Source organism: Molothrus ater, chromosome 4 (assembly GCF_012460135.2).
Source record: "Molothrus ater isolate BHLD 08-10-18 breed brown headed cowbird chromosome 4, BPBGC_Mater_1.1, whole genome shotgun sequence".
In the NCBI taxonomy this organism is placed as follows: domain Eukaryota; kingdom Metazoa; phylum Chordata; class Aves; order Passeriformes; family Icteridae; genus Molothrus; species Molothrus ater.
Window position 1 is genome coordinate 50,772,900 of NC_050481.2, and position 22,950 is coordinate 50,795,849.

Below are 22,950 nucleotides of genomic sequence, written 5' to 3' on the forward strand. Positions count from 1 at the left end.
GTGTCCATAAGTGATTTTGCTTTACAAAAATTCAAAATAGTTTCTCTGGATTTATCTGCTATTTTCATCTTTGCTTGTCACATAGAAACAAATTAGTATGAGTGAATCTATAGCCAGCAGAAGAAAATATTTTTTTTACAAACACAAACTAAGAAATCAATCCTCAAACAAACAAAACCCCAAACCCGCCCCACTCTGTTTTTGGCTGAACCAAATGTAAGGAGGATGTCTAAGCGGGAGACATAATGCTGAAATGACTGAGTTAGGAAGAATTCAGCTTACAAAAAGCTGCGGTGCAGCGTTGCTGTTGTCATGGCATCAGCCCTCTCTTGGTCCAGGCACAGAAGAATGTGTGGCAAAACTGTTGGTGCTGCTGTCCCTTCACTGTTTTAGAGTAAGTGTTACAGAAGTGGGAAGAATTCACAAATCATAATATGGTCTCCTTAGGTTGCTGTTTCTAGGCTTGAATGCTAAGTTTATATTTTACATTGGCTTCCAGAAAAGGTCTGAACCTTCATGAAGGCTGACACATTCTTCAAAGTTAATGAATAATATGTGTGCACGCAAAATTTAGACCTATTAAATATTTATTTATGAATTTCAGAAGGAAAAATGTTATCTTTTTGGTTCAGGTAGTCCAAAAATTTCTGAATTTCAAATTTTAAACAAATCCGAAATTTTGCAGCCTTCGATACTTCTATCCTGCAAACGTGAGAAATAAATAGATGAGAATTTATGGTGTCTGGCCAAAAGCTTTTGTGAGGGTCTGTACTCTCCTTGGCTTATTTTTTTCCTTTTAAATTTAAGACCATAATGTCAGCTGTTAAAGTGAAACATTTTTCTTCATGGCTCTCTAAGCAGAAGGTATCTAAAATCTCCCAAGCTGGAAGAAGTGGTTAGCACAGTCCAGAGCTCTGCATGTTTCATGTTATTCATTCATTTATTCTTATAAGGTGTGTGGGTATCTGTGTGTGTTTTCAATATACACCATCTCAGAAGAGTAATTCAGTTTGATAGGATCAGAAATTTAAAGTGCTCATTTTATCAACATCGGCTGGAAAATACCACAGGGTTTCAGTTATGAAAGAATGGGGTATGTTTGGAATATATTCAGGTAGCCATAAATACATTTTTTTTAAAGATGTGAAAATGTCTATAATAATTAGTGCTCTTTGTATGGTACTCTAAAAACTGTTGAAACTTTTTTTAAAAATTAATTTCCCTTTGTAATTATTTTGAGCCATGCAGATTACTTGGAAATTATGTTTGTGAGTAAAAAACAAGCTTTGGAAAGCTTTCTCCATCAGGAAATGCTATTTTTGTTTGTGGTTATTGAAATATTATAAATTATGTTAGTTATTAATTATTTCTACTTGTGAAATATCACATCATAGAATTAAATTTCAGTTTATTGAAGAAGGAGGTAGTAAATAAAATAAGAAGTCTTGATATTTACTGTGAGGACTGTTTGTCTTAACATCTTACTGTTTATAGTCAGTAAGTAAAAGCACTGTGCTTGGTCATTGATACTTTTTTTGTCAATATCAAATTTGTTTATCACCATGGGGAAATTTTGGAGGAAAGCAGACTCTCCATTATTTGGAGGCTTTCTTGGTTCATTAGGGGAATTTTGCGAGTGGGGGTGTCAAAACAGTTTTCTTCCTTATCTAGTGACTACTGTACTAAAAGGCCAGTCAAAAAGTTTGTCATTTTTGCATGACAGTGGTTGTAGATTTTAAGGTATTGCAAAAATGGTCACAATCTGTCCATCCTGTAGGAGTTCAAACACTTTTTTAGCAGTTTTTCTGGATTATGAATACAAAACAAGATCTTTGGAGAGTATGTAAAGCTTTGGCAAGAAGATTATCAAGATATGAATTCAGAAAATTACAGCTATATGTGGTATCTTAAAATTCACTGATCCTTCTGGTCTCTAGAGAACAGTCTTGCTAAATCTAAGAAGGCTTCCATTTCTGAAGCACTTCCAAAGAGCAGTCCAGATGGCTACTTAAAACTGTAATGGTAATATCTGTGTTTAAAAATGTCCTTGTATGAACAGGAGTTGCTCTGGGTGCTTATTGCAGGGAAGTGTTTAAAATGGTGTGAGAATTTGAGATGGTGACTATAGGGATAGCTGTTTCAGCTAAATGAAAAAAAAAAAAAGGTGGAAGGGCTCAAATACTAAAATTGAGGAAAATTGAGGTATTTCCACATAATCTTAGAATTTGCATATATTAAACTGGTATCCCTTTGGGAGGAAAAAGATGTGAATTGAGTAGCAAGAAATGGGCTCTAAAATGAAATGAGTTTCTATGTGTCAGAAGTTGTGCATCTTAAGGAACATGATTGCCTCTTTAAAGAAGAGATGATGTTATGAATAGCTATTGGAATTAAAGGTGAAAGCCTTGAATATAGGCTGTACTTGCTCCTGACAGGCTTTGACTTTTATTTACACGTTTATTTAGCTGTACCATCTTTATGTCATCTCATTATTTTTCATGAAGCAGCAAAAGTAAAGATCATAGCCCAGGCAGCTGCAGCGGCTTCAGCCTCTATAGCTAACAAGGTGCTGATTTCTGAATGAGCTCCAAGCTGCAGAGAAGCCCTGCTGGAAGGGTATTGGGATTTTCAACAGAAGGGAGTTACTGTAGTTGTTCAAACTGGAACTTTGCCTACACTTGTCTTCTGTGTATGTGGTGGGGGAGAGGGGGACATAACACAGAAAGCAGGTTTGTCTGTCTTGCTTGGCTACCTGTCAGGGTATTTGGGAAGACAGCAAAGAAGGTTTTGTGTGCAGTATTACCAGCTTGCTTTTGATGCTTGGTTTTGTGTGCCTCAGATGTGAGATCTTGCTTTCCTACTATGTTGAATGACAAGAAAAAGAAAGTGTATGTCTAAAGAATGGAATATGGTCTGAATCACACTTTCTGTGTGAGAGTGAAAGCTGAGCTCTGAATTGTGGAATAGTTGAAGAATTCAGGTCCTTTGTATATTTCTAAAGCAGGAATGTGAATGACCTTTAAGTCAAGAAATATACTTTCCACTAATAACTTTAAACTGCTGTGTGTCAAAATGTACATCTTTATGTAGAATTCAAGTTCTTATATTGAACTTAGACATGTTGTTTCTGAAGTACATAATTTGCAAACATACAAATTATTTGTAATGGCATGGTTGAAGCATGGATTGTTTCTTCCCTTTTAGCATGTTTCAGCACAGATGAGAAATGTATATATATTTGGAATTATGATCTTTACTCTCTGTTGTCTTATTCTCTCTTTTTTTTTTGAGGATTAAGAAATAGAAGCTTTTAATTTACATATTTGTGTTTGTGGCTGGTAACTTTGAACATTCCCTTACAGATTGCATCATCTTGCCTCAATTCACTGTGACCATACTCTAAAGCCTTTTCTTATGGGACTGGGTAGTAAAGATGTGGGGAAATGTAGACTCTTGTGTTCTGTGTTCTGATCTATTTTCCTTAAGTCTTGCTAAGACCTGAAGGTTTATTGGCTGCTATTATGTTAAAATTGATCAAAGCCAAGGATCTATCTAGAGTAAAAGTTTACTTGGGGTTACATGGGGAGACAAATGCTCCTCTGTTATTTAAACCTAATTTTTTGAAGAACTCAGCTAGAAACCTTTGGTAACATTACCTCAGTTACAAATTTTTGCCCCCCTCTAATCATGGGAAAACTGGTCTTATTTCTAAGACCTTAATTTCACCTGATTATAATATTGTGTAGTAGATACTATAATATGCTATTTCCTTCCACAGGATCACTGCCTCTTTCAGTGCATTGTCTATTTAGTAATTGTTTGATAATTTCGATTTCTTTTCATGGTATAGCCCATGCCTTTTTTGTAGCACACTGTTGAAAAGTGCTTTACATTCAAATTATTCCTTCACTGATAAAGGAATGTTCTTTGAGGAGCAGTGAGGAATTTATTTTTCATCAGTTCCTGTAAGTTAAAGGAATATGATTGTCTCCTCCATGTGACCACACAGTTCTGAGAAACAGGATTGAAATATCCATATATTTAGCATTCTCTGTTTTTCTAGTCTTTTATGGGTGGTTGGGAGGGAATAGTTCTCTGTCAAACTCTACCTGCTCAAAATACTGCTTTCATAGGTCTTGGCTGGAGTTCCAATTGCTCAGCAGTTCTGCAAATCAAGCCCTAGAGCATAATTCAGATACTAGGAAATGACAAACGCACAGTGAAATGACTGTATGCTAAGGCTTTGATTTACACTGAGTAGAAACTGGAAAAGGCAAAGATAAGAGCTAACTCTCCAGTATAGTATTTAGTCACTTCAATTATGTGATCCTCCTCATCTTTTTTTTGTATTTTGCAGCCCATAAAGGAAGGGAGCTTTCATCTTCATGTGTCCTAGATCCATCCCATACAACAAGCAAGGCATGGCCCTGATGGTGCATAATCAAGCAATATAAAATTGTATTGATATTGCAAAATACATACATATAACTGCTGAAGTGAGGATTCTGAATTGCTCCTGTAGTAAGTGAATAGAGAGATCTCTAACTTAAATGAGAAGTACCATCTAAGGTTGTAACTACCTTAGAGTGTTCATCAGGAATGCGTTTTTTAAAGTAATCTCTTAGTTATTCCCACTTCTTATGTACTGACTTTCATCATAGAGCCATCTCAAAGTACAGGTATTACATTTTTTTATAAAATAATGATGTGGAATGATACAGAGAGGGATGTATTCCAGCAGCATACTCAAAATACTGCAGGCAAGCTTATTACATGGCACTGACTAGAGCTAGTCTAAGTGGCCCTTCTTGTCATTTGCTGTCTCCTTTGTAACTGCCAAAATTTTGGATGCCAGGTTGTCATTACCATTTTTTTTTCCCAAAAGTAGCATGAATCATTTTCATTCTCTAATGGGGGAAAGAATTTTTTTGGTTAAGTGAAGAACTTAAAACTGATGATGTGACTACCTCACATAGCATAACAGATGAACCCCCCGTTACAGAGCTAACATGCACAGAACATTGGAGTTTTAGCATCTCCTTGCTCATCAGGGCTTGAGTTAGCAACCTTCATGTTCTTTTAACATTAATTTTTGAGTGTGTAATTATATACTGTATGCTTCACTGTGGTTGTATTTTGGGACCTCATTAGAAGACTGTAAGGCAGTACCTATGTGGGTTTTGTATTACAATCCACAATATGTAACTCTCACTGGAAATCTATATTAAAAGGTTTTGGGCTGTGATGGAGGATGTAGAGAAGCCTGATGAAAAAATAAATGGGGGCCCTAAGCTCAGTACATATAGAAGGAGAGGAAATCAATATAAACTTGTGTAAACTTAATATCATCAAAGCAATTTGCATTACTAGTCACTCTTTCTTAAACTCTTTAATATGTAAAAAGGTCTTAATTTTTTTATTAATATGGAAGCCAGTTTTTTCCCATATTTCTGTTGCAGAAATTAGCCCTCCTTAATAGCTGGAAAGGCTGAAGTGTAATGCCTCCAAATAATGAGGAGAGGAAAGAAACTATGCATACTTCATTTGAATGATTCTAGTTCTGGCTTTTACTCTCTCTGGAATAATTTGGTTGTTTGGAAGGAATCAAATACCATGGGATAAGAAGGAAGGAAAAGACTAAATCGTGCTAAATTGTTAAGGGAATTTTCAGATCTTGCAGGAGTAGTGTAGTTGTCAGAAACTTCGTGGTAGCTTCCCCAAGGTAAATCTAAAGAGCTGTTGCAAATTAAATGGTAAATTCAAGGAACCATGTAAGGTCCTGTTTTGGAGCTCTCTGATCAGAGATATGGTGATTAAAGGTCAAGATTGTTCTGAGTATGGGCAGGAGGACAAGAGTAATTTTAGAAATATGAATAATCTTTTTATAAATTAGCATTAGGGTGGTATGAAAGATAGCTGTTAAAAAGGAAACAAAAAAGTGTGCATTTATAAACACAATACACATTTGTGTGTGTAAATATATCTCTATATGTAATATAATGTTCTTGATTTGTTACCTCTAATCACTGTTAGATATCTATCTGTCTGTCTGCATGCACACTCTTAAATATTGCATGTCCTCAAGATCTGACAGCCAAAGACAAAAAAAGCAAATTCACCTGGATCTCATAATACACAGGAAGGAAACTGATGTGCAGTGAGAATTCTCAGTTGATGTAGAATTTCCAAAAGTGCTGTGTTCCCAACATATATCAGTGCTATTTCTGTACTTCAGAGTTCTGTACTTCTGTATTCTTTTTACTTCAAAATAAGCTACAAACACACATTTATATATTAAGATATATACTTATGTATGTATATGCATGTGTGAGTGTGTAGAAACATAGCCTCTTGAACTCATGTCAGCAATTTTCCTTTTTCTCTGCTGTTGCCATTATCCAGTTAGTCCTCTACCAAAAAAGGAGATAAAAATATGGATTGATATTTCTAATATGAAAGTAGTAGTTACCTAACTTTTTATTTGCAGTATTTCTTTTATTTCAGTATTTTAAGTTAGTTCACATTTTATTTTTATGTGAGTAGTATGGGTAAAGTTATAATTGTGGCTGCATTTTTTTGGTTTAATTTCTCTGAGATGTTTTCCTGGTGCAAATTTTTTTTTTAATCAACTCCATACATTGGGGAGCTAATGTTAGATCCATGAAAGACAGTGTATGCAAAGACATAGAACTCCTGTGTTCAGATGAATTTTGGTCTGACTAAACCAATAAGAATGCCAGCCCTAGTGTACTGAAACAAAACCAAGTGGAAGGGAAAAAAATTGAAAAAAAAATCTTTATAGGTAGCAGAAAAGAATTTTAGAAGTGCCGTTTTTTGGAGAAAGTGCGTTCACTGAGAGTCACAAGGTTCAGGCTCTGATTACAAATTTATTTAAGACTTGCATGCAGAAAGGTGTCCAAGTCTGTCTTTTTAAGACAACATGCCGAAAGTTAGGCATCCAGCAGCTCTGAAAATTTCACTTGTTCGGATATAGTTGCATGATTTTCTACATATATACTTTAGTGTTTCTTAGCCTTGGTGTTTATTTCTGTGTCTGTAAAACAGTGGTGGTATGTTAGAAAAGGTATGAGACTAATTTTGAATCTCCATGAATTTCATCCAAAATAGAATTGAAGAAATGTTAGTAAAGCCTGTCATGGGGCAGCTTTTGCCTATGAAAAGATAATGCATAATAAAGAGGACAGTTTTGTACACTGAGAGGCACTTTATAGATACATGTTAAAGGTATGTTTAAAAATAAAAGTTAAATAATTTCATGATTTATATACAGATGACAGGTTTTCATAGGTTATGTGTTTTTCAGACAGGGGTGTTAATGACAGCAACAATTCCACATTATAATAATTCACCTTTCAGGAAGGAACAACAGCTAATCAGAAAGCCAGTTCTCATCTTAGTATTTTTAGCTTTCAGTTAACTGTGCTGTTTAGTGAATACTTTTGATCTATTATTATATCTATAAAGAATTTTTTGGGTTTCTTTTAAAGCTCTTATTGTCAACTCATTTTTCAACTTTTCTTAGAATTCATACAGATAGTATAACTATAGACATTTAAGTTGTATCTATATTTAAATTAAAAAAAAAAAACAAAAAACCCAACCCTTATCTTTCTGTGTGCATTTTTGAATCTTAAACTTTTCTTCCTTTGTCAGAAATCGTAGTGCAGTTCAGTGTATCTGAAACAATGAGCTTTCAGTGGGTAGAAGCAAGACAATTCTCATTCTGAAAAGATACTGCTTGCTTTTGTTGTCGATATTTTTTGTATAGTTCTTGAATAGCCCAATTGTCCTTCTGTGCACTCAAAGTGAATGAATTCATCTTTCAAAGTGGAGCACTTCTTTCTTCCCTGTACCAATTCCCACTTCTGTTTCTGAAGTAGAGAAGAAGACTGCACTCCTGAAAGCATACAATTCTGACACTGAAAATTAGATTCTACTGTACCTGTCACTCACAAAGCCAGGTCTGTGCCAAGTGTTGTGCAGTTACCCTAAGGAGTTTGTTTGGACCATTATGGAAATAACTTCACTCTAATGTCCCGATGAAATTGCTTAATTTGCCACCATAGTCTGTTCTGAAAAGTAGATTCAAATTTCTTAACATTTCTGACATTCCTCAATCTGGAATTCAATATTGTAAGTTCTCATGCCCTTGCTGAATGTAAAGCATAATGAGTTATTCTTTCTTTAATGGGATTGTTCAGACGCTGGGCACTTGTGCAAATTTTGACAGGTTTGTGCTGCACCTAAAGGTAAAGACTTTCAAATTAATGTACTTTGTTTCTAGAGTGCTTTCTTGGTTCTGTATTGTTAAATGAAGTACCACAAATTTTGGTGTCTGTTTTCACAGACATAAATATTTGTGTGTGATCTTTGTGGCAAGTTGCTTCCATGCAGCTTGCTCTGTTTTACTCCAAGGAAAGGAGGTGCAACCAGCTGTTTGAAGGCATAAGAAGCAGTCTGAAAGGAATACAGAGTAAATATTTTCAAGAAGGAACATTATGGAATAAGGAGTTAATGAAGTTTAGTTAGAGTTTCTTTCCTCTTATGTTATGTAATGAAATTCTCAGTTGTCAGGCAAAAAATTGAAAATTCTCAGTTATCAGGTGGCAACATACATATACAAAAGGACTTGCTTTTATTACAACCAGTATTTGGGAAATTTATGAAGTAAGATCCTACAGAGATCTCAAAGCATGTTGTTGTTGTTGGGCTTTTAATTCTTTGAGAATGTGTCTGTCAGTGGCTATTAAGTATAATTTTCTTTGCTGCAGCTGTTTGTTTAGGGACTTTTAAGTGCATAGATTGCTGGAAGCATTTTTGGGAAGATGAGCATGTGCATTTTCTTATTTGCATTATTTTTATGACCGTCACCAGTAGGAAGTGCCTAAAGGGAAGCTACTCTACAGGGGAACTTTGATCTGGCTCAGTAAGGTAGTTATTATTCTGGTTGTCTTTGTTAATCATTTATCTTCAGTGAACTTTAATCCTGACCTAGAAGTGTATTGAACACCTTTTAACCATGGCTTCTGGTGGTTTTTCAGCTGTTATTTAATAAACAAAGAATGCATTGCACAGTGCAGGTTCAAGGATGGGCTTATTACCTCTCATTAAAAAAATCAGGATTTCTTAAGGCAAATTATTTTAAATAATTTGAAATACTTGAATCAACAAATGAAACTTGCAACCAATTTACATCTCAGAAGCATAAGCCATTTAATTTTACAGAGGTAATGGTTTTGGGTTGTTTTGGTTCGGTTTCTTTTTTTCATTTCACTGATAGAAATTAAGATTTTGTATTTTTCTTTCCTCAGTCTTTTCTTTTTCATTATTTCATGCTCCTCTTTTTCTCACTGGTGATGTGAAGTTAAGAATGCTTCACTGCTATAGAGGATGCTGTCAAGTTCACACTCAAAATGAGGTTTTTCTGCCCACTCTTTTCCCGTACAGGGTGAATTAGGGACTGTGTAGGCTTAACAGAAGTCTCTGCTCTCTTCTGAGGCAGATGTGTCAGTATGAAACCCCTTGATTTATACACAAAGAGAGTGGGGACTGAAGATGAGGGGAGAGAATAAAAATGCCTAGGTTACAGAATAGGAGGGTAGAAGAAAAGGGGAAATATTTAAAATTATTTCTATTTTTTGTCTATTTTCTAAAATAAATTATATGAGGAGTGGCTAACATAGATTACTTATTGAAACACTTCTACATTTTATAAAGATTTGTGTTGAAATTCACACCTAGTTCCCCACTGCTACTATCAAAGGTAATGGAATGTAAAAAAACCACACAAAAATTCTTAAGAAGTCTGGCAAGGAAACATTAGCTAAGTTATCTCACAGTATATTTAAATCGTAGGATTTTTGTCATTCTAAAAATCTCATCTTTTAGTGGATGTTGTTATGCTTCCCGGGGCATTATTCTATTCAATGCCTCGTGTGATACAATTGATACTTCTACTTGTGCATAGACACACACATATACGTGGCTTTTGTCAGATTTAGCCTTAGCAATCCTGCCTACAATGATAGTTTTATTTGCTCATACCTGAAATAGGGAAATAAAATTAAAAGAGTTTTGTGAAGTATGTTCTCTATAGTTCTTGGTGCCTAAAAATTTGTGAATCTTACAAACAGAAACTTGTCACTGATGAAGGTTTAAATATGTATTGACTAGAAAAACAATCCTCTCTTCAGAGGCAGGCAACTCTGAGGCTTTTACCCTTCAGTGCTTTTATTTTTATCAGTCCGTACCCAACTACTTGTTATGTGAGAGGTAACAGTGAACATGCAAATGGTAAGATATATGAATTTGGTTCTTTGCTTGGGTGATACAGCTTGGTTTTGGTTCTGATTTATTTACTATTCTCAAGACATATGCTAATATTTCTAGAAATTACACTTGTGGAAGTGACTGCCTTGAGATCAACATGTAAATAAATTTAAAGAAGGAAATGCTAATGGTATTCCAAATAAATAAGAAATAACACATGTATTCATCCGATTTTCCAAAATCCATACATTTTGAGAGGCCCTCACAGGAGCTCAGTGTGAGCTTACATTTTATTTCCCAATTCTGCCAATACAAAAGTTATTTTTTTAGTACATTTTTCCATGCATTAAAAAAACCCCAAACAATTTCACTTGTTTCACTTGTTCACGTAAGATAAAAATACTTTGTTAGAACTGAATCACAACTAGCTCTTTGTCTATTTTAGCTGCTGTATAGAACCTTTTTTCAAAGACATGTTTAGTTCATGTTCTACATCAGAAGCATGAGGAATCAAAGGTTTAAGAAAGAATTTTATACACATTTACTTTGTTAAAACACTCAGTCTTAAAGCAAGAAAAGCTGCTGTCAGTTAGAAGGATTTAGATTTATAAGGTTTATTTAGACACTAAAGCATGATTTAAGCCAGATCCTTCCAGAATTTTGAATTTACCTTTTAATGCAATCTAGTGTTTAACCTTTTTTTTTTTTTATTCTTTCCTTTATTAATAGTTCAATCATGCATTTTTACTCCTACCAACAATCAAGTAAGGTCATTATAGCAGTTGGAAACTTTTTGGTTGGACAAAATTTAGTTGATATTTGTTTATCCATTAAAAAATTAGGAGTGGCTTATATGTTATGGCAAAGATGTCTGTTACTGATCTTGTTTTGTTTGAACCATGATGAAATAATTTTTCTTTACATGTTTTATTCTTGAGTGATAACCTTCTAAACCTTTATTATCTTTTTCCTAGGACTTTAAGACAGGATTTGGTATCACTTTAATCCCTATGAATGTGGCAAATGTAAAACAAGTGGATCGGGCTGCAAAGCAATCTTTTGAAATAATTACTCCTTATAAAAGCTTTAGGTAAGAACTTGAGTATTTACTTTACAAAATATGCAATTAGCTAAGGCACTAAAGAAATACTGGTTTCATACTGCAGAGCTGTAGCTAGTTTGGATGAAAAGGTAATGTTTTTATTGAGGATGTTCAGCAGTGTTTAGAATAATGGATGTTCTTTGATTTGTTTAGTTGTGTGCTTCATCTCTTAGTTCCTGACTAGGCATACTATGCCCACAGGTTTGTACTTTTATGTAGCCTTCTTTGTTCATTCTGTGCAAGGGAAGGGCAAAAGGAAAAAAAAAAGAGAAATGAATTCCTCCACTTTCACAAATTGACTTCATCCTGAAGAATAATAAACTTCAATAGTGAAATAATGCTGCATCCATTTAGTCGTATGCATTTTATTTGAAAAGAAGCTTTCATGTGCTATCGCTTGTAGAAATCCTTGGTTGAAAGTAGTTGAATGTTTTACTTTGGCTGATTGCTGAGACTTGTAATGATTTTTAAGAAAATGAAAGTACATGCTAATAAAAGCCTTTTGTTAAGTGTTGTAGTGTTTCTTAACCGAAATGTTGTAATGAAGGAGGAAATTTCTTTGTTCTCCTGGGATTGTTAAATGTTAGGAAATACTTTCACTCTCAGTCAGCTAGCAGCTAAATTAGTCTTGATCAGCAATTTGAATCTGTTGCTAGTTGGTAGATAGCTAGTTCTTTGATTTTTTTCTTAAGACATGACCATGTTGATTTTTTTTACTCTTAGTTTTTAAAAAGATAAATTTAAATGAAAAGCAATTATTTTTTTTTTAATTCTCAGTAATTTTTTAAATTCTCAGTAGTTTTTTTAATTCTGAGTTTTTTTAATTCTCATTTAATTCTCCATGTTTCCTTATGTCATTCTATGCTTTTGTTAAAGTTCAATGTTTAAGTTTGGTAATTGGTAACATAAAAAGATTGAAATTAACTCAGGGATGTTACATGAATGTTACAAAAGCTATGTACCTTGTACTAGTAGTAGTTTTGTTGAAAACAATGCTAAAACAGAGGGAGTTTCATTGAATTTAAAAATACAAAATAATACATTCTATCTTAGGATTTATATCTGTGTGGAGGAAGATTTTTGACTGTGATTTCGGGTGTAAATATAATAAATAAGGAGGCTACAGACCATGTTTAATTGGGCTTTAAAATAAAGATCAATAACACAGAAAAGTCAATTGTTTCAGCTTTACAGCAGAGTCAGAAAGAGAGAAACAAGACTGGATTGAAGCACTCCAGCAATCAATAGCAGAAACTCTATCTGATTATGAAGTAGCTGAGAAGATTTGGTTCAATGAGTCCAACAGGAGCTGCGCTGACTGTAAAGCTCCCGGTCCTGACTGGGCATCCATCAATCTCTGTGTTGTCATTTGTAAGAAGTGTGCAGGTAGAGTAATTAATGACAAGCTATGTGTGTTCCACAAAATGTCATATTTGCATATCTATGTATGTCCTTGAATTGGCATTATTTTTTGGTTTATGGGGTTTTTTTTAATTTTTGAACTGTTATTCTTGTAGAAGTTTTGAGAAAGAAAATGTGAACATAACTTTTTTTTAATACCAAGGTCAGCCTTATTCTAAAGCACTTCCATGCATAAATGACATGTCTGTGGTGATTGAGTTCTCTCAGGTGAATCATCCTGCACAATTAGTGGAAATTAAGACACACTAAGACTTCATGGGAAAGGAATGGCTTTCACAAGGCTAGATGCCAAGGAATAACAATTTTCAGTGTATAAATTTTGGGTATTAATTTTTTTACATCTGCACATATTTTACTGCCAATAGGGATAGCTTTTTCAGATACTACTCAAAATATATATACTCATATATGTTTTGAGATATACTCAAATCATTGTCATGTTTTATATTGAAATGCTTAAGCTGTAGATTCAAGGAAATAATTTATAATTCTAGGCTTTCTTTCAAACCAAACTATCCCAGAAATAGTCTACATGAGACAGCCTATTTTTTTATTCATTACTATCAAATAAAATTAACTTTTTTTTAAAAAAAGATATATTTTTATTTAAATTATTCAAATGTCAGACCCAACCTTTTTTAAAAATAGCAAGTAGAATAAATCTGCCTTCATCACATTTTTTTTTTATCTAAGCAGAAGAGAAACCCTGTTTAAGTGCCTTAGTTAAGTAATGCTGTTGGATTTTCAGGACAACACAGGTCTTTAGGACCAAGAGATTCAAAGGTCCGGAGTCTAAAAATGGATGCAAGCATTTGGAGCAATGAACTTATTGAGGTATTTTGTGATATTCTAACTCTTTTTTCCATCTTGAAGCCTACTGTATGAAAGGGAGGTATTTACTGCTTTACTCACAAGAAAACTGAACATACAGCTGCTAAACAGTATGGTGCTGTTACGGTAAACTTGATGTTTTTGATGTTTCTGGGCATCATGTACCTCTCTGGAATTCCAAATATTTGTTTTGCTAACAAAATGTAGTTTCTCTTAGTATTTCTCCAAGTACCTAATATTTTGGGGGAAAAAGAAATAAAATGCTTTTGGAGAACACTCAAGATGAAGAAAGGGGAAAAGAGAGGAAACTTGTCACTACCAGTTTAGCTGCTTGGGATGTTAAAAAGGGGTGGTGGTAAACAGTGGTCCTGATAGAGAGGGTTGGAGCCATCAGTTTTTTCTTTAAAACACATGCTAGTCTTCTCTAAACTTGAACTAATATTTTCTAATATATAATGAAGTGTTATAACTGATTAGCCTTTTAAAGCTTGGCTGCTATTGATGGTAAATGATGGCTGCTGGCTTTATTATTCATTTGTAGATGACCATAGGCAGTGACTGAGAGAGGCTGCTGTCTCCTGAAGGAAATTTTCTTTAATAACTTTCTTTTTCAACTTTTAGCAGCTGAAAACTATTCAGAGGCTAGCTTCATATCCTTCATACTAATTTGCTAATTTATTCCCTGCATCTCATCCAGATCTTTCTTGTCATTGGAAATAAGAGGGCAAACAGTTTTTGGGCTGGAAATCTTCCTCCAGATGAAGAATTGCATATTGATGACCCTGCAGAAAAAAGATTAGCATTCATTACACAAAAATACAAAGAGGGAAAATTCAGGAAAACACCTTTCCACTACAAAACCAAGGAACAGTTGAATAAGGTAATACAGCGTGGTTAAGCCAATACCGTGTTTTGGATTGTATTGTATCTGTGTGCAATTTGGTCATCTTGTTAAACTGGTAAGAAATTAATTCAGTGTCCTGAGTGATATTCTGACACAGTTGAATAAGGGTTATTTAGGAGCCTTTGCAGTAGTCATTGCAAACTACCTAGTTTATTCTTTTTCCTGTTAGTTTATTTGAAGAAGGTTATTATACTTCTTCCTATGTTTTCCTGAGCCATCAAAATATGTATCTTTATTTTAATGTAACCATAGTCTAGGGATGCAAATTTCTACTTCACTTCTTTAGATTATTTCCTTATGTGCTTTGTCTGACATCTAACATTCAAATATAGTAGATGATTCATTGTTATTAATGGTGAAAATAGCTGATACACACTTACATAGTAGCTTGTAGCTTATTGGAAATGAAAAAACTTAAATTAATGATGGAAAATGTATGTTCTCTACTTTTACAAAATAGCAAGTTCTTTAGAGTTGTAAAACAGAGAACTTCAATTTTCAATGTCTCTGTAAAATTTTATGTCCATTTGACTGAATTCTGAGATCTGATGGTTTGAGTCATGATTTTTCAGGGTTAATGAATACAGAAGAGTTTTAATGCATTCTGCAATTCAGTGCACTCAATTGCATGAATCAAATAATCTCAAAGGATATACAGAGATTGTGGGGTTTGTTTTTTCTGGGGAAGGATATATGTCAAATAATCGTTTAAAAACTGGGAAAAGTTATCAACTTCTCTGTAGAGACATGAAATTACCACGTAATAAGGCATTAATTGCCAAGTAATTCTAGGAGTTTTACTGAACTGTCTTCCCTGTTATCTTGTGCGTCCTGGGTGCTTCTGTGTTTATTAGAACAGCTAAATTTTACAGGAGTAATCTTCCTATTTTGAGTGACTTTTGCTTTAATCATGTAAGAAAAACTCATTCATTAACTAAATAACTTAAATAAATATTAAGTCATATAAATTTTAATGGAATAGGTTGCTCTAATTGTGTAACTATTTTTGGTTTTAAGGTTTTGGACCAATCTTGTAAAAAAAAAAGTTTAAGTTTATTATGTTTGTCTGTGTATACAAAAAATAAAAGGAGACTCGTGATTTAGGATGTGGTGAGATGTTTAAATTTCAAGGAAGATGAACAGGTATCAAGATACAGGTTAATAAAAAGAGTGAAAAAAACTTAATATATATTAATTAACTTAATGTATCTTATAATACATCTTAATAAAAAGAGTAGTTTGCCTTATTGACTGATGGGGGTTTTTAAAAATCTACCTAGGAATTTCAATATGAGTCCCAGCAACAGAGTTTAAGAATCTAATCTCTTCTCTTTTGTTGAACTTCTGAGGTCTGAAATAGTAAGAGCTTTTCTTTAGTAGTTTGATGCAAATAAACAGCAAGTTTCCCCTCCAATTGTATTTACTCATGTTTTCCTTCCAAAGTGCAATTTGTGAAAGCAACGTTTTTCTGGGTTTGGGTTGATATTTTGGGATATTTTTGTTGCTGAATTCTTCTAGATTCAGCCAATACTTCATGGCTTCTGATACTTCTCAATGTTCATGGTCTAGTTATATCAGAGTTAAAAGGATTTGCATCTAGGTTGCATGTATTTGTTGCCAGTAACTTTCTAATTTAAACCGACTTCCTGTTTCTCCTCTCTCTCATAAGGCCCTGTGTGCTGCTGTAGTCAAGCAAGATGTGCTAGAAACTCTGATGTTGCTCTTCAGTGGGGCTGATGCCATGTGTGCCACTGGAGACCCTGTTAACAGCACCCCATACTTATTGGCCAAGAAAGCTGGACAAAGACTGCAGATGGAATTCCTGTACCATAATAAGTTCTCAGGTATGATGCATTTTGTTCTTTCGATCTAATTTCTTATTATAAAAAAGAGAAGGAAATAATTTAGAAGCAGAATTGGCTTTGCTTTGAAGAATAGTGGTATATCAGAGAAGCCGTTGTGATGGCATTAACTATATTTTATTAGAGCACAATTTCAATTGTGTGCAGTTTACTGTTTTGCTCAGACATCATGTTTAGGACTTAGCAAACACAGTGATAAGTTATAGGTCTCACACCCTTAGTTATAGCACAGAAAAAATCCATCATCATCTTGCCAATATTATCAGTCTTTTACCAGAAAGAAATGGGTACTCAAACAAATGTCTAAAGAATTCATCTAGTGCTTTTTCTTTTCCTTAAAGGATATTTAAATTGATATCCACTCCTATTGCACACAGACCTAGCTGTTTTTTTCACAAACTCTCTTCCCAAAATAAAACTCAGCTCTTGAACCTGCAATATGATCTATCCTAGAAACCTCCTTTTCCCATCACAGCTTCTGTTGCAGCTTGGAGCAAATTATAAACTTTGGCTTGGAAGTGAACAGTTCTGTTTGCAATGTGTGGCTGCTATGAGGCTCTTGAAAACAGAAAGCTGCTCTTAACAGTAAATGTATTGAGGTGCAGGGATGTGACTGAGCTTTTCTTTTAAAAGTGCTGGACAGTATCTGAAACCATCAGGGGCTGAAAGTTCACATACAGATCTACACCTTAAAAATAAAAAAAGCTATGTGGATGTTGTCCTGGACCAGCTTTCCCTTGGCTTGTGTCACTCTGCAAAGTGACAACGATTCACATTCAGGCTGAACATAAAAGAGATTAGTGGGAAACACAGGAATGAATTAAGGCTTCCAAGGGCAGACACAGTGTCTAAATTTCTGCCTGAGTATTGCTCAGGCCAGTGCCATGCCCTGGACCATAGGATGTGGAGCTCAGTCAGGGGCAGACATGTAGCTGGGGTGGTTTCTTTGCTACCTATGGTCTCAAGTGGTCCTAAGGTTATGGCTAGAGAAGTTTGCTTGTCTTGGCCCTGTCTTTTCTACTTTTGGCCCTCCAGCCAAGGTAGCACCATCATGTTCTTATCTTAGGGGAGGGGAGACAGTGTATGTTGATGATGATTCCCAGAATTGTTGTCTGTCTGCTGTCAGAGTTGCTGGTAAATTCTATATAATCCTTCAAGAGAAGCAATCTCCTTCTGTTGAAGTATGTTACACAACAGATGAAAATCAAAGTTCAGAACATCAGGAAACAGTATTTTATATTACCTTGGCAAGCAGTGGATGACAATGGCAACATTGTAACAAATGTGAACCAGGTTTTTTAATGAATGTTTTCTAATTACAAAAATAAAACCAGTAAGTTTTATCAGTGTTTTAGTAAAGATACTGCAGATCAACTGCGTATTTACAGACATGCATTTAGACATGTGGAAAAAGGGTTTTAACTGATATAAATGAAGACCTGTATGTTTTTTACTCCTTTGTCTTTGAGCAGATTTCCCAAACTATGATCCTTATTCTGAAAGTGGCTTTTCTGAAGATTCTTCACATTCCACCTTTCTTTGTGAATTCTTGTACCAAGTTTCTTCTAATGCGGCTAAGCTTCCTTCAGAGAAGAAATTAAAAGAAGGTATTTAACTTTCAATTTATGTATTTGAATAACACATGAATATGTATGATTTGGATTAATTTTATTCTTTTTAACTTCTTGAATTACTTTTTTTGAGATGAAATGTCTTTGATAAGAAATGTCCTCTTTTGATTCAGTAGACCTCTTTCAGAAAAAGAAAATACTGTTTGTCTTGATCTCTTCATTCAGTAGTTGACAGAGGAAGAAAACTGAACTTCTGACAAATTGTTCAGTAAACACAGTAATTGATAAATAAGAAACAAACAGAAACACTTCTTGCTTTAATTATATTTAGATTAGTGCCAAGAATTAATTTTCATCTAAAATGATTCTATTACAGGAGTCATTTACAAGTAGCACTGAATTTTTAGTAGGGTATTTCTCAAGCTCACAAATTTACAAGATCTTCCAAGTAGAAATGAGCATCTACCATGGCGCTATGACAACTTGAGCTTTGTGGGGTGATAATGCATGTATATCACAGTAGATATACATGGCCCCCTGTGCATATCAGTCTACTGGTTTTCTTTTATTTTCTGAGAGGGAGGTGTTACCAGATAAATTTTCCCTTTTTATTCTCATTTGTTTCTTATATTTTTCTTCCATCTAAACAAAAAACATGGATTTTTATAATCTGTGGTAATTTATTATTGAATTTATTGCTTCTAAAATCCTTACATGGCATCCTGCACTGGTGTATACATATTTTTGTATTATTATGTCCATTTTCTCATAGCATATGCCTTTAATATTCTTAATGGATATTAAAAGTATGCTAAAGCATAGAACTCCTGTTTAAATATGCTTCAGAAGAATCTGTATATTAGGGTGGCTCCAAATTCTTGAAAGCATTGGGTGATAACTGTGCTAATGCCTGATCACAGGCATGTCCTAGCAACTTTGCAGTTCTTAACAAACAGACCTGTTTTGACAGAGGACTGCTACTGGATAGGACTTTATCTGGGATTGCTCTGAAATTGCGCTGAGTTTATTTGGGAAACAATGTATTAACTGAAAACCTCATTACTGCTTGCTCCAAGTTCAGGCCTGATCTTCTGTGCTGTGGATATCTGTATATATTCATAAAGAAGTTTATAAAAAACCCCAGAAGTCAGTGCTTAGCCAAGTGGAGAGCAGATACAAGGCAATCACTTCTGACACAATCCCATATTAGAAGTGGCATATTTCTAAATACCTGTATAGATTGAAGATTTGGCTGAAAGTGCTCACAGAATGGCTTTTGTAGCTCTTTTTGGGGGAGATGCACTGCGACTGAGTGTTGTTAGTAGGATATCTTAAAATTCATGAAAGTCCCCAGACAAGAAATTTTGACTGTCTTCTATTTCAAGTCTTCAGTGGACAGAAATGAAGCTGCTTTGAAAGTTTGTAGTCTGTTGCTTAGCATTGCACTTACTACTTGAGGAAGCATAAATGGAAAGGAACCAGATTTCTCTGAGGTCAGGTTTTGTTCTCTGAAATTGTGATTGTGTCTTGAAGATGGTAGATGTTCTATTGGTTGCTTTTTCGGGCGTGGACATTTGTTTGTTTTCTTTTTGTATTGATGTTCAATTACTCATGAGTTTGTCAGGACTGATATTTCTGGAATGGGCTCTTTACAGATACATAGGAAGATAGTTTCCCTGACCATTTGTTCAGCAAGACACATGGAACAAGGGAGGGAGATGTAATGACATACTTTAAACAATAAAAAAACCCCTGCAACTTTAAAGAGAAACTGCTCTTGCTTTAGGGCTCTAATCTATTTCTGCCATGTTTAAGAAGCAGTATGACAGAAGTACTTCTTGCTACTCAAAACACAAAATATATAATCTTTCTTTTTCTCTTCTTTCACTACATCCAGAAATGTTTCTAAATCTCACTAACGTGAAGTAATACTAATATTGCAAATTATTGTGAATAAGTGGACATACTGTTTTTCATTCTCTTTAGGAAGTAATTTGAGGGTTAGTACTAAAATGGGGGAGAAAATTTCAGGTCCTTCCTCTGCCTGTAGATATTCAAATAAGGTCATGTTACCTGAAAAATCTGACCTAACTATCTAGTTCTAGAGAAGAGAACTCCTGCTGAAGCAGTTCTGACTTGCCATGAACTAATTGAGGCCTCTGCAGCCCAGGGGAAGCACCATTTTCTCTCAGCATTTAGACAAATTTGGGGCCTTTTTTATTTATTTTTTTTTTAATCCTGTGAAGCTGTTTAATCATTAGAATTAAGTTCTTCTTCAGTGTTAGCAATCTCTGAGGCAGTTGATAGCCTTGCCTTCAGCACCAAGGGCTGAAAATTTAAGTTCTTGCTTGTTGTCTCAGAAAACTGTTACCCCTTTGTAGACTTGGCCCTAATGGTAAAAGGACACTGAAGAAATCATTCTGTGCTGTGAATTAACCAAGGTTTTATCCCAACCACGTGGAACACCTGGAAATACAGCCTTGTTTTTCATTATGTGTGTCTCAGTACAGGAGAGAGCCAACTCTGTGTGTACTTCTCATTATAGCAGCATCAGTGCTTTCAGCAGGGGTGCCTGCATTTTCAGGACAGTTGTTGTTAATTAACAGCTGTTGATACCAGCGGGAGGAGAGCTCAAATGTTGGTGCTATTCTGATGTAGTGGATCACAAAGTAAAGCTTAGAGATTTAGGGCCTCAAGTTTGATTTTTGCTTTTGTTTCTAGTGTAAAAGGTTTTATGGAGCCCTTTAAAAAGCTTCAGTATTCCAAAATTGTCCTTGAGAGTTTAATAGTTTAATGAATATTGAAGCAGTGAGCTATATTTTAGAATAAGTTTTGGAAGATGGGGGAGGAAAAGCTGGGGGACAAAAAGCCCTGAACATTCAGAACCTTAAAATTTGGTGCTCAACTCTTGTAAACCAATACGTTATCAAGCCATTTATCTTATGTTTATTTTAGTACTTAACATTTGTATTTAGACAGAATCTAGATAGCACTAGGTAGCAAATAGCATGATACAAAGAAATATTAATAAATAGTACAAAACATTTCTAAAACGTATATAAACCATATAGAAAACAACAGAAAAAGCATGAAATATCAAATAACATAGTTAATATTTTTCAGATTAAAACTGGGGTTTTTTATTTGATTTTTCTGGGTTTTTTTTTTGCCAGATCTGTTTTACCAAATCCTCAGAAGTACTTTGCCAGCTGTATAGAAATTTTTAGACAGTGGAAAATAAGAAGAGTATTTTCTTTTATGATCTACTTCTCTGCAGCAGTGGCAACAGATCGACCTCAGATTTTGTTCTAAGAACTAGACATAAGCTAGACTGGATTCATGACTATTTTCAGTAGCAAATAGACATTACTATGCTATGTCATGTGTTGTATTCATATTTTAGGTCATAAGAGGAAGTAAACATCTAGTTGTAATTAAATATACCAAATAATTCAGTGAAGTTGCTCTGCAGACTTTTTTCTCCATCTTGTATTTACCTATTTAAAAAAAAAAACTTAATGAAGAAAATCTTACCTTTCTTTTATTTTTTTAATCACAGATTGCAACAAAAGATGGTGCACTTTGGAAAGTGGCTTTCTGAGCTACTATGAAAATGATAAAACTACCACTCCTAATGGTATGATTGACATCAATGAAGTTATCTGTCTTGTAGTACACAAGTCAGACTTCTTTTTAAATAGAGGGTAAGCTCCTGAATTCACATTTCAGTAAACAAACTTTCATTTTTTCCTGAATTTTGAATAGGCAATTTAAAAAAAACAGCTGGTGTTATTTGACTTTAAGAAATTAGTGCTATGTCATATTTAGGGATTTTTAAAATATTGATAGAATGAAAATATTAGGGTAATTTAAAAGGGCAGCTTAAATTAGATGCATGTGTTTCTTTTTAAATTTGTAATGAATATTCTCAGTGCTTGAAAGGTTACATGATCATAAGTTGAACAATTAATACTCATTTTTCTTTCTGGGATTGACCTCTGCCTCAAGCCAAAATTCTTGCTTTGCTTCTTCTTTCTAATGCAGCAGACTAGAGCTCTCCATAATGCTTCTGGATTTGGTCACAGATGTATTGGTTTTTGAAATCCATTCTTAGTTCTGTAGCTGAGGACAACAGTGGAACTGATGAACATTTTTAATTGGAAGAAACCAGTTTTTTTTCTTTTGGTGGGGGGGAGGGGGAGGCCTTGTTTTTTCTTTTATAACATGCTTGCATCACATGGAGAGTGACCTAAATCTGATTACAGTGATACTCAATTTCTTTAGTGCGACATTTTTATTTAAAATATGCTTTGTATTTGTCTAACAGACTCCATAACACTTTATTTTTAAACTTGTGTACATGCACCTAAAATAAAAATAATTTTCTGTAGTATAATACTGTAATGCTTTTAGTTACAAAACAAAATTGTCTGCAAAGAAGGCATAGTCTATTTGCTAAGCTTCTGAAAAAGATAATGGGAATAAAGGACTTAGAGTGCTACAGGGGTGAGAGAAACATGGTGATGTCTCAATATGCTATCAAATACAGAGAAGTGACCTTCACTATTCTGCAGTAGCTCTGTGGTACCCAGAAAAAAGAAAAAAAACACCTTTTTTCTTCTGTGCTCAAATCTAATGTATTGTTTATTACATTTCCAGATGGTTCCATTTTAGGTTAATAACTAAATTAAAAAACATGTTGGCTGAATACTTCACTCTTTGGAAATAACTAAGTTCCTGTTGTGCTTTACTTGTGATTGAGGAGTTTTATGAGAAACTTTACTTAGATTTGACATTTCATGTAGTGAAACAGCGGGTCCTTAAAAATGCCTATTCTGTTAGTCAGAACGAAGTATTTATATAATTTTCCAAGTGGCTATTGAAAATTATAGAAGTGACTCATGCTCAGTTCTCCACATTTAGACAAATCTCAGTCTTCAGCATTGAAAGGAAAAAGCATACTCCATC

General features: G+C 34.4%; 1 protein-coding gene across 1 annotated transcript in view; it reads left to right on the forward strand.

Moving 5' to 3' along the window:
- The window catches only part of ARAP2 (ArfGAP with RhoGAP domain, ankyrin repeat and PH domain 2), a 154,950-nt gene that overhangs the window by 44,236 nt on the left and 87,764 nt on the right, over positions 1-22,950 (forward strand). Inside the window, 7 exon segments of the mRNA XM_054514724.1 lie at positions 11,265-11,380; positions 12,579-12,778; positions 13,563-13,648; positions 14,343-14,525; positions 16,219-16,393; positions 17,884-18,018; positions 21,542-21,686. Coding sequence (XP_054370699.1) covers positions 11,265-11,380; positions 12,579-12,778; positions 13,563-13,648; positions 14,343-14,525; positions 16,219-16,393; positions 17,884-18,018; positions 21,542-21,686 — 1,040 coding nt within the window.